General features: G+C 37.7%; 2 protein-coding genes across 2 annotated transcripts in view; one reads left to right on the top strand and one right to left on the bottom strand.

Moving 5' to 3' along the window:
- The window catches only part of LOC102862420, an 81,809-nt gene that overhangs the window by 13,613 nt on the left and 55,657 nt on the right, over positions 1–12,539 (top strand). The window lies entirely within an intron of this gene.
- The window catches only part of LOC102855492 (alpha-lactalbumin-like), a 4,498-nt gene continuing 3,650 nt past the window's right edge, over positions 11,692–12,539 (bottom strand). Inside the window, exon 4 of the mRNA XM_006902493.1 lies at positions 11,692–11,752. Coding sequence (XP_006902555.1) covers positions 11,692–11,752 — 61 coding nt within the window. The remainder of the gene's footprint in view (positions 11,753–12,539) is intronic.

Here is a 12,539-nt window from a genome sequence, read left to right as displayed (position 1 = left end):
TATTCCCAGTAGTGGAATTGCTGGGTCAAATGGTATCTCTATTTGCAACTTTTTGACAAAGCGTCACACCATTTTCCACAGTGGATGCACCATTTTACACTCCCACCAACAGTGAATAAGGGTTTCAATTTGCCCACAACCTCGCCAGCCTTTGTTGCTTGCTGTTCTGCTAAATTTTGTTGTTCTTACTGGGGTGAGATGATATTTCATAGTTGTTTTGTGATCTCTACTTTTACCATCAATTTTTAGAGGCAGTAGCGTGCACAGAAAGAAATTGCCTTTCTCCAGAGAAGCAAATGGTAAATTCTAACAGTGTCCCTTTAGGTTGGAAGCTTAACTCCTTACCACCAGAGCTCCTTTTTTCTATTATAGTGCTGGTCAGTGGGGTCAGGGAGAAGGGCAGAGTCCTCTTGTCTCTGACTCATTGAAAGGTGGCAGTGTGATAAAAGCACATTAGATTATCACACAATATCTGGGAATGCTTACCGATTGCTGAGCAGGCAAGATTTATCACAGAACCAATTTCTTTGTAGACTTAAGTTCACCAAAGAGATGAAAAGCTTTCTGTATGATTTAGAATCTTCAGGGCTACTGAAATCATTTTAAAAGGCAATTTGGAACCATTATAAGAAAAAACTATCAAATAATCTTTGAAACTTGAAAGATGGTTTTATTGTTTATAATGTAATTGGGAGTCTCCTGTGATTCAAGAAAGAGTTTACTCAGAACACACATGAAACATAATAAGATCTATATGTGTATATTTGCTTTATCAAAGCTAATATGACACCATTGATGCCCAGTTAACATCCAAAATAATGTCCAGTGTTTTTTCTGTTCTTCATATATTTAATTGAATTTCAAATTTTTGAAAATTGGTAATCTGTGTAAACTCTCCATGAACTAATACATTCAATTAAGTGAAACACTTTCCCCCTCCCATATCATGCCAGATTTTATACTTGTGGAATTTATTTATTTAATTCTGTTGATTGGGACCATGTCCCTGAGTGCTAAATCAGACTTCTAGCTTTAAGAATACAAATATATACAATTTTGCACACTCAAACTAATAGCATTTCCATATGTCCCAGAAAATAGAAACCATTTCTTAATAATCAGATTCTTTAAAGAGAAATTAATCACAACTGAAAAAAGAATCAGATTCTTAACAAATTAAACTATTAGATTATCACCCCAGTTAGTCATGACCTACACGTATGGCTCACATTAACTTGTGTTAATGATCCTCAAAACAATCAATGTTGTACACTCAAATGGGTCCTTCCTTTTCAGCAATTAATCTGATGCCTGACTTTATTAGTAATTGAATGTGCCAGAGGCTATGCAAGAGTCAGGACAAGTTAATGCCATTTAAAGAAATTTCTACTGGTTGAGGAACTTCAATACTTCAGAGAAGGGGGGAACTATAGAAAACATCTGAGTTATTTGGCACAAAAAAGGTCAAAGTCTATTTACTGGAAGTATATTTGGATTAGCTTGAAACAAGCTAAAATTCGACAACACAGTAAATACTGGGAGATGTAGATGATGGATAGATGATAGATAGATAATAGGTAATGATGATGATGAAGATAGATAGATAGATGATAGAATAGATGATAGATAGATAGATGTTATTATTTGTTGCTGATTGCCATCAAATTGAGTACAACTCATAACAACTCAATGAACAAAAGACCTGAAGCCTATTGTCATTTTTCAAAGTTCAGAAAGTTTCCAGAGGCATGTTGTTTAGGAAATGGATGCCACTTCTGTTTATAAATAAATAAATATATATATATATTTGTTGTTGTTTGTTATGTGCCGTCGAGTATATATACACACACACACACACACACATATATACACACACATATATATGTGTGTATATATGTATATATATGTGTGTGTGTATCTGTGTATATATATACATATATATAAATATATACATTCATGTTCATTATATTATTTATAGATCGATAGATAGCATTGCTCACAAAGTTCATATACATTGTGTTTCACACTATTCTTCATTCACACTGCATTTCATACAATCATTCCCATATATTGTTTTATAAAATCAATCACCATTGGACCTTGCTCATCATTATCTAATCTTTAGGGGTGAAAACGGGTAGGTGGAAATACGTGGGCTTTTGAAATCAAGGGAAAGGTATCAGTTAGCTTTTCATACACTTTGTATCACTACAAATGGCCTGGTGGTCTTGATAATATATATAGTCATAGAACTTCCAAATGGAGAGGACGTCTACTTCAAGGTTAAATGAACTGTATTGCTGCTGCTGCTGCTGCTGCTGCTGCTGCTGCTGCTGCTGCTGCTGCTGCTGCTGCTGTTGTTGTGTACTCTCAAGTCAGAATCAACCTGTAGCTGACCCTACAGTAAGTTTTCAGAAGCAGTAAATTGTGTGGGAAGAGATTGCCATTCTTTCTCTCATACAGCCACAGGTGGATTTGAACAACTTGCCTTTGAATTACTCTTGTGTATTCAAAGTCTATCTTAGGCCTGGAAATAAAATAGTAACATATAGGGTAGCATCCAAGAACATTAATTAACCTTCTTATTAAAGGTTATTTAAAAAATAACAGGGAGGAAGATGTGCAACAATGAATGAATGGCAATTTAAGTTTTCTGTAAATTTTCATTAAAATATCAATTTTTTAAAATTTTAAACATTATATAATTTTAAACATTATTATTGTTGTTAAGTGCCGTCGAGTCAGAGACGATAGATAGATAGATTATCAACCCAGATAGCGACCCTATGAAGGAGAGTACTCAATGCTAGGGTGTCTTTCATCCTCTCCCCAGGTTCATAGGGTTTCCAGAGGGAAGCTATTATGGAAGTGGATGCCACACCTCCTTCCAAGCTTGTTTCCATCCGGGAGCTGCACCCCACTCTCTGTCTGCTTTGGGTAACCAGCCATTAACACATTTGACACATCAATGTCACTGTGTTCAGCCTCACAGCAACCACAAGTGACTGCTATACGGCAACTTGTTTTTATTTGAAAAAAACAATTATTTTCTTCCTTTAGTATTACATTATGTGAATAAACCACAGTTTATCTATACATTTCTTGATGAGCACTTGGGTTGCTTCCACCTCTTTGCTTTTGTGAACAACACAGCCGTAAACATAGGTGTGCATATAATGGTTAATATTAAGAACTCAAATTCATTGCAATTAAGTCAGAACTGACTGATACCTGAGCCTTCTTTGGTGTTCCAAGCATATCATTCCCACAGAAAGAGATAACACATCTTTCTCTATCAGAGTCCCTGATAAATTTAAACTGACACAATACCTATCAAGTTTTCTTCTAGTATTTTCCACCATTTTCTCAGAGACTCCCTTCCCTCTCATATTCTTGAATTCGAATCATACATAGGTTGTTCCTTTTATGTCATTCCACATGATTCTAATACTTTCTTCATTTTCTTTACATCTCATCTCTGCTTTTTCTTCTAGTATATTTCCATTGTGGTTCTTGTCTTTCAGCTCACTGACTCTGTTCCATCTCTTCCGTTCTACTTTTTTTTGTCATTTCAGCATGTTGGAATTTCTGTCACTTCAGTCTTAGTATTCTGGATTGCATTTTTATACATTTCTGTTCTTTCTAGTTGGCTATACGCTTTCTACCTTTTTTTATTTTTATTTTATAACAATAAAACTATGAAATCACTACCTAATTTGGTAGGGACTGGAGAGCATTATGCTACATGAACTAACTCACTTACGTAAGAACAATTACTGCATGAGACCATTATTGTATAACATGTATGCGTAACCAAGGAGGGGGGATTCAGAGGGTGAGGATGAGCAAGGGGTAGGGGTTAATCAGAGGGTCACACGATTTGATGAATGGAGGGAGGGGAGGGTAAAGTAAATGGGAAAGAGCCAGTGTGAAAAACAATGTATAAAAACTTTGAAAGTAAATCAGCATAAAATAAAAATTTTCTTTAAAAAAAATCAACTCAAGGTAGATCAGAGACCTGGGAGTAAAGCCCAAAACTGTAAAGTTCATAAGAGACAAACTGGGACTAAGTTTAGAAGGACTAGTCTATGGTATAAAGAAGCTGACAAACACAACAAGAAATACACAATCTGGAGAGGATAAAATTGATGAATGGGACCTTCTAAAGATTATATCCCTATGCACATCTTAACATTTTTCCAATAGGGTGAGAAGAAAACCAACAGTCTTGGGGGTGGGGGTGAAAACATTTGACAATAGCATCTAAGACAAGTTTACAGAATACGACTGAGCTTCTACAAGAAAAAGACTGATGGACTAAAACCAAGGTCTATAAACTTCATCAGTCAGATAAAAACTTGGAAGAACTCTAGAAGCCCTAATTCACAGGATGAACAATCTTCCAAGCATTCTGAAAAACCTACAACAAGGAGAGGATAATAGAGATGAGTAGGACCTTCTAAGAATCAACTCCCGATGCATATCCAAAAACTTCTCCAACAGGGTAAAAAGGGAAGCCACATACTGATAAGGGACTTCTATCTAGAATTTATAGAATACTCAAGCACTACAACAAGATAAAGATAAACAGCCCAATCACAAAATGGTCATAGGATATGAACAGACATTTCACCAAAGAAGACATTCAGATGGCCAAAAACACATGAAGAAATTATTAAAATCCCTAGCTCTAAGAAAGATACAAATCAAAAGAACAGTACACTCTTCTCTTTGAAAAGTAAATGAAAAATTTTTTCATTGTTTTACAATCCCTCCCCCCTGCTCCACTCCAATATGCAGCCTCCGTTCTGGACTCCTGTCCAGAACTTTGATTCACTTTGATTAAAACCAAAAAAATAATTAAAATGAAGGAAGAAGACTGATAACCCAATTTCAAAAGGGGCAAAAGACATGGAAAAACTTTTCATAGAGGAAGACATTCAGATGGGCAACAGACACATGAAAAGTGTTCAAAAACATTGGCAGTAACAAAGATACAAATCAAAACTACAATGAAATACCATCTCACACCAGTAGTAGTGACAAAGTTTATCGGCAAACAATAAATGTTGGAGAGGATGTGCAGAGGTGGGAACTCTCATGCAGTGTTAATGGAATTGTAAAATGGTACAACTACTCTGGAAGTCAGTTTGGTGTTTCCACAAAAAGCTGAACCTAGAAACTCTATATGATCTAGCTATTCGACTACTAGAAATATATTCCAAAGAAACTAGAACTGAGACACAAATGGAGATTTGTACACCAATGTTCATAACAGCATTATTTGCCATCACAAGAACATGGAAACAGACCAAATGTCCAACCACGGCTGAACGGATTGAGAAATTGTACATTCACACTATGGAGTAATGTGCAGCACTCAGGAGCAATGATTTCATTGCTATTGAATACTATATAACTTGGGAGAGACTGGAGAGCATTATTCTGAGTGAACTAACTCAGTCTCATAAAAGCAAATACTACATAAGACCATTATTGTAAAAATAGAAGCATAACCAGTAAAACATGAATGAGGAATCAAAAATGGAAGAGGTGGGAGCAAAGGGGTGAAGATAGGTAGGGGTGATATCACAGAATTGCACAATTTGCTGGGTGGAAGAAGGGGGTAAAGGAAATGGGAAAGATGTAGCGAGACCGGAAAAGATAAGGTAATGGTGGACACAGTCCAATGATGATTAATTTTGTAAACTATAATGAATGAGAATTATTGTGTGAAACACAATGTGATTGAAGAACAAAGTGAAACACGACCTTTGTAAGCAAACCAATGCTGTTGTTTACCATCTAGTTGGAACCAATCCATAGCTGACCATCCAGTGGGTTTTCAGAAGCAGTTAATCACTTAGGAAGACATTGCCAACTCTTCTGTTAAAGAAGCTGGTGGACTCAAACCACTGCCTTCAGGATTGCAATGCAGCTTCTTGCCACTAGGCCACCAATACTCCCTAAACCAATATTAAAAATTAATAATAATAATGAGAAGGAAAGGAATTTCCTCAACATAGTGAAAAGTACATATGCAAAATCAAGAGCCAATATCATTCTCTATGGAGAAAGGCTAAAAGCATTTTTTTTAACAGAGACCAGACAAAGACGCCCACTGTCTCCACTTCTATTCAACATTGTATTAGAAGTGCTTGCTAGGGCAATATGACAAGAGAAGGAAATAAAAGGTATCCAGTTTGGCAAAGAGATGGTTAAAACTGTCGCCATATGCGGATAATATAATAGTGTACACAGAAAACCTCAAATACTCAACAAAAAAACTGTTAGAGCTAGTAGACCAATAGAGTGGCAGTTTATAAAAGGAATATACAAAAATCAGTGGGATTCCTCTACAGTAACAAAAAGAACTCAAAGACGGAAACCAAGAAAGCAGTATCATTTACCACAGCCAACCACAAATTGAGATACTTGGGAGTGAATCTAACTAGAGACACAAAAGACCTATACAAGGAAAACTAAAAAACCTTTTTGTGAGACACCATAAAAGATCTAAGTAAATGTGAAAATTTTCCCTGTTCATGGATAGGAAGTCTCAATATTGTGAAAATGGTAATCCTACCAAAAGAAATCTATATGTTCAATCCAATCCCAATACAGATACTAGATTCATTTTTCAAGGAGATCAAAATGGAAATTGTCAAGTTTATCTGGAGAGGAAAGAGACCCAGAATAAGCAAAGCACTTTGGAAAAACAAAAATTAAGTGGGAGGCATAGCACTCCCTGATCTTAAAACCTACAACACAGTGGTAATAACCAAAACAGTGTGATACTGGTACAATGACAGACACATAGACCAATGGAACAGAATTGAGAACCCAGAAATGGACCTATCTATGATCAACTGACATTTGACAAGGAAATAAAATTTATCAAGTGGGGAAATGGCAACTTCTTCAACAAATGGTACTACCAAAACTGAACTGCTACCTGAAAAAAACTGAAACAGGATCCACATCACATACCATACACAAAAGTGAACTCAAAGTGGATAAGAGACCTGGGAGTAAAGCTCAAAACCATAAAATTCATCAGAGACAAACTGAAATCAAGCTTAGACAGCCTATTCTATGATATAAAGAGACTGACAAATACAGCCAGAAATACACAATTTGGAGAGGATAAAATTGGTGAATGAGGCCTTCTAAAAATTAAATCCATGTGCACACCAAAAACTTTTTCCAACAGTGTTAAAAGAAAGCCTACTGACTGGGAAAAAAACATTGGGCAATACCATTTTAGACAAGGGTCTCATAACAAAAGATTACATAATCCTACAGGGCCTCCACAAGACTGATAACACAGTTACAAAATGGGCAAAAGCCTTGGAAAGAATTTTCACAGAGGAAGATATTTGGATGGCAAACAGACACATGAAGAAATGTTCAAAATCACCGGCTATAAGAGCGATACAAACCAATACCACAATGATATAATTAGATACCATCTCACCCCAGTAGAAGTGGCAAAGTTTAACAGGACACCAAGTCATAAACATTGGAGCGGATGTGGTGAGATAGGAACTCACGCATTCATCATTGGTGGGATTGTAAAATGGTACATTCTAGAAAGCAGTTTCACATTTCCTCAAAACGCTGAATATAGAAATTACTTATGATCCAGCTATTCCACTGCTTGGAAGATACCCTTAGGAAATGAGAACTGAGGCACAAACAGAGACTTGTACATCAGTGTTCATAGCAGCATTACTCACTATAACAAGAACATAGAAACAGCCCAAATGTCCAACAACAATTAAATAGATTGAGAAATTATGATACATTCACATGATGTAATACTACACAGCATGCAGGAGCAATGATTTTGTAAATCACTACCTAACTTGGGAGAGATTGGAAAGCATTATGCTAAGTGAACTAATTCAATCCCACAAGGACAAATACTGTATAGGACCATTATTGTAGTACATCTATGAAGATCCAAGAGTGGAGGGTGGGATCAGAGGGTGAGGATGGCAAGGGGCAAGATTAATCATAGGGTTACAGAATTTGATGGGTGGAGGGAGGTGTGCCTAAAGGAAATGGGAAAGATCCAGTGTGAAAAACAATGTATATAAACTTTGTAAGTAAACCACTATAAAATAAAAATTTGGTTTAAAAAAGAAGATATGGAAAGATCTTTCACAGAGGAAAACATTTGGATGGCCAACAGATACATGAAGTTGTTGTTGTTTGGTGCCCTCGAGTTGAGTATGACTCAAAGCAACCCTATGAACAAAAGATCTGAACTATGTCCTATCCCATGCCTTCCTCACACTTCCTGGCACACAAGAGCCCAAATAATTCACAGATTTTCCCAGTGCAATGCATCTCCTTATTTCCTTACTGCTGGTACCAAGGACATTAACTGTGGATCCAAGTAAGATGAAGCTGTTGATGGCTTCAATCTCCTCTCCATCCATCATGACGCTGCCTTTAGGTCCAGTGGTAAGAATCTTTGTTTTCTTGGCATTGATATGCAATCCATACTGAAGGCTGAGTTCCTTGGTTTTCTGCACATGAAAAAAATGTTCAAAATCATTGACAATAAGTGAGATGTAAATTAAAACTACAATGAAATACCATCTCATCCCAGCAGCAGTGGCAAAGTTTAGCAGGGCAATAAGCAATAAATGTTTGAGAGGATGTGGAGAGACTGGAATTCTCATACACTGTTGGTGATATTGTAAAATAGTACAACCACTCTGGAAGGCAGTTTGGTGTGTCCTCAAAAAGCTTAACACAGAGATTCCTATGATCCAGCTATATCACTGTTAGCAATATACCCCAAGGAAAACAGAACTGAGACACAAATGGAGATTTGATTTGTACATCAACGTTCATTGTTGTTAGGTGCTGTCAAGTACGACTCATAGTGACCTTACAAACAAAATATCTGAATCCTGTCCTATACTGTGTCATCATCACACTTCCTGACACACAAGAAACGATTGCAACAACCACCATGTCAATCCACCTGGTTGAGGGTCTGCCTCTCCTTCGCTGACCCTTATGTCCCTCTCCAATATCCCCTCTTAGCAACATGCCCAAAGTCTGTGAGGCGAAGCCTCATCATTCTTTTCTCTAAAGAGCACTCTGGCTGCACCCTCTCTGAGACATATCTGTTTTTTCTTTTAGCCATCCATATGCTCTCCTCCAACACCACAGCTCAAAGGTGTCAATTCTTTTTCTGTCATCCTTATTCTTTGTTCAGTTCTCAGATGCATAGCAAGTATTCGAAAAGACTATGACCTGAATCAGACACACCTTAGTCCTAAAACTGACATCATTACTTCACAATAATTTAGAGAGGTGGTCGTGCTAAATGAAGATTTCCCCAGCGCAATGCATCTCTTTGTTTCCTGACTGCTGGTACCCAAGGACGTTACTTGTGAATCTAAAGAAGATGAAGCTGTTGACAGTAGAATTGGAGAGGCTAAGGAGCATTATGTTGAGTGAACTAACTCAAGTGCATGAGAATAAATACTGTATAAAACCATTACTGTAAAAACATAAGGATAGCCAATGAGAGGTGTGGATATACAAAGAGGGAAGGGCAAAAGGCAGGGGATCTGATAGAGGAGTGGAGAAATCACAGGGTCAAAGAGGTTGGTGGGTAGAGGAAGGGAGTGGGGGGAAACCCGATATGTACATGAATGAGACACAATTTTTTTCATTTTTTAATTTTTTTATTGTGATTTTTTAAAATTTTTTCCCTCGTATATTTTTTATTATTAATTTTAATGAAAATTTACAGACTTTGGATCTCCATTTATTCATTGTTGCACTTTTATCCCTGCCCCCCGCCCTCCCCAGTTTGTTCTTCTCTTTGAAAAGTAAAAGAAAAATTCTTTCATTGTTATACAATCCCTCCCCCCAAGTCCAGTCCACTATGCAGCCTTCGATCTAGATTCCTGTCATGACAATAATACCTAATTATATCTCCCTTTTAAACAGGCTTCTCCCTCATCTGTTTCAATGCACTATACATTATTTATGCCACCTTTCTCATTCTCACAATTTTTTATATTCTTGGTCCTCTGAACTTTAGGCTAAGACCTTCTCTACAACTAAATCTCTTATCATCAATTTCCCTCAACAAAGTCACCTTAAGGTCATGGCCTCATAAATGAGTGCTATTGTTGTTGTTGAGTACCATCAAGGCTGAACTGACCCATAGCTGACTTCTCCCATGGAGCAGCTATTGGATTTGAACTGTGCCTTTGGGATTGCAGTGCAGCTTCTTACCACAAGACCACCAGAGCCATATATGGGTGTATCCGTCTTGAAAAATGCAACTTTCTGGTATCTTTAGGATAAAGGCTTTGCCATTTAGAGGCAAAGATGTTAAAGTTTCGTCTCATATACTTTGGACATGTTGCTAGGAGAGGGTATTACTTGGAGAGGGTCATCATGCTTTGGAAAGTTAAGGAATGTTGAAAGAGAGGAAGATCCCCAGCTAGGTGGGTTGACAAAGTGACCGCAAGTGTATCAGAGATTGTGAGGACAGCTCAGGATAGAGCAGGTTTCAGATCTGCTTTTCCATGGAGTCGCTGAGTCATACTTGACTCAACAGTATCTAACATCAATAATAGTAAGATAAAGAGCAGAGCTGTAGGGATGAGCAACACAATCCCAGCTTAGGATGTATTTTGCTCTAATAATTAGATAGGGACAGTCTCTTCTATTTTCTAAAATGCATGACTTTCTGGCAGTATAGCTGAGATAGGGTAAAAGGTAAGAAACAAATGTATCAGTTCTATGGGATCAATGACCATCCAAACCCAACTTTGCACACATAACTCCATACACATGGTTTATTCCTGAAACTTTATGAACTCAGAGAAAATCTCTTCCGTGTCATAGTTGGGGATGGAATATAGTATGCAATTAGTGCCCCTTATAGGCAACTTTAGATTCCTGCTGTCGTTTTGTTAATATGTTGTTGTTTGGTGCCATGGAGTCAACTATGACTCATAAAGACTTTGTGAACAACAGAGCTGAACCTTGTGCTCTCTTGCGCTCTCTTCACCATTTCTGACATGCTTGAACCCATATAGGCACGGTTTCAATCCATCTTGCTGAGAGTTTTCTCTTTCTCTGACCCACCACCTTTCCCTGTATGATGCCTTTTTCTTAGCACTTCTCCCTCTTGACAACATACTCAGTGCATGTGAGATGAAGTGTCATCATCTTTGCCTCTAAAGAGGACCCTGGTTGCACTAGCTTATCAAATAAAAAAATAAATCTGTAGAATTAAATTGATTCCGAAAGTAGCCTTATTTTTTCTATTATCATTTCAGCCATTTTCTCTTCTTCAGAGATAAGAGGTACTATGCCCACCCATTCACTTTGTTTTCTCCCTTTCCCTTTAGGAAAAAAATATAACCAACCACTCAAAGTCAGATCTTTTATTCAGGACAGAGGTGGAATCCATTTCTGTAGAGACAGTTCCATCAAGGACATTGCTCAAGGGTTTAAATTCCAGTGCACAGGCCACACATTCCTGGAGAATAGTCTTCAAAACCCAATGTTGCCACTTCAGGACTCAAAACTCAAAAAAAAAAAACAACTTTATGGGAATAGAAGACAGTAATCTGAGGTAGCCTTGTGGAAAAGTTGTTTCAGGAGCAGATAGAGAACAGGATCAGCAAAGGCAGAAGGCATTCACAACTTATTGCAGACCCACTGTTCCAGCTTGTCAGAGCAGAGAGGTTTGTGGGCCAACCTGGTAATAAATAAGAAGATAGAAGCAGTAGATCAGCTGAAGTTTAGTGCTCAACCCTGTATCTGATTTTATTAAGAGAGCCGAGGTGAAAGTGTATGGACGAGAATTACAGGGGTCGGTGGGGTGGGGAATGTTCCCAGCTAGATAACAAGGAACACTGCATTACATAACACGGTTAAAGTACGTATTTCCAAAGCCAAAAAAAAAGTGTGTGGATAAAATTTAAGGAGTAGCGTTAGGGTCTAGAACTAAACACGTACAATTAGATATTCAAAATCAGGTTAAAAAAGTACTGACAAATTCTCCCTCCATTTTTGTTGGTTTTAGGTGCCAAGGAGTTGCCTACAACTCATAGCAACCCTGTGAACAACACATTTTAACCTTGCTCTATCTTGCATGATTCTAGATCTCTGTTATACTCAAGCCTATTGTGGTAATTACTATGTTAATCGAACTCTCTAAGGGCCATCCACCATTTCACTGAGCCTCTACCTTCTGCAGTATGATGTCTTTATTAAGCATGGGCCTTTCTGGAAACCTACCCAAAGTATGTAAGACAAAATATTACTACTATTCTTGCCTCGAAGAAGCACTCTGGTTGCATTTTGTTCAAGACAGATTTGTTGGTTCTCAGGGCTGTTGTTGTTGTTATGTGCCGTCGAGTCCTTTGCGACTCATAGCGACCCTATGCACAACAACCCTAAACCCTGCTCTATCCTGCGCCAACCGCACCGCCTCTGACACACCCATCCCGATTACCCCAGTCACCGAATCAATCCATCTCATA

The sequence above is a fragment of the Elephantulus edwardii genome, unplaced genomic scaffold (assembly GCF_000299155.1).
Source record: "Elephantulus edwardii isolate Elephantulus edwardi_28Jun2011 unplaced genomic scaffold, EleEdw1.0 scaffold00418, whole genome shotgun sequence".
Taxonomy (NCBI): Eukaryota; Metazoa; Chordata; class Mammalia; order Macroscelidea; family Macroscelididae; genus Elephantulus; species Elephantulus edwardii.
Note: the sequence above shows the minus strand (reverse complement) of the source record. Positions and strands in the feature narration are given on the sequence as shown.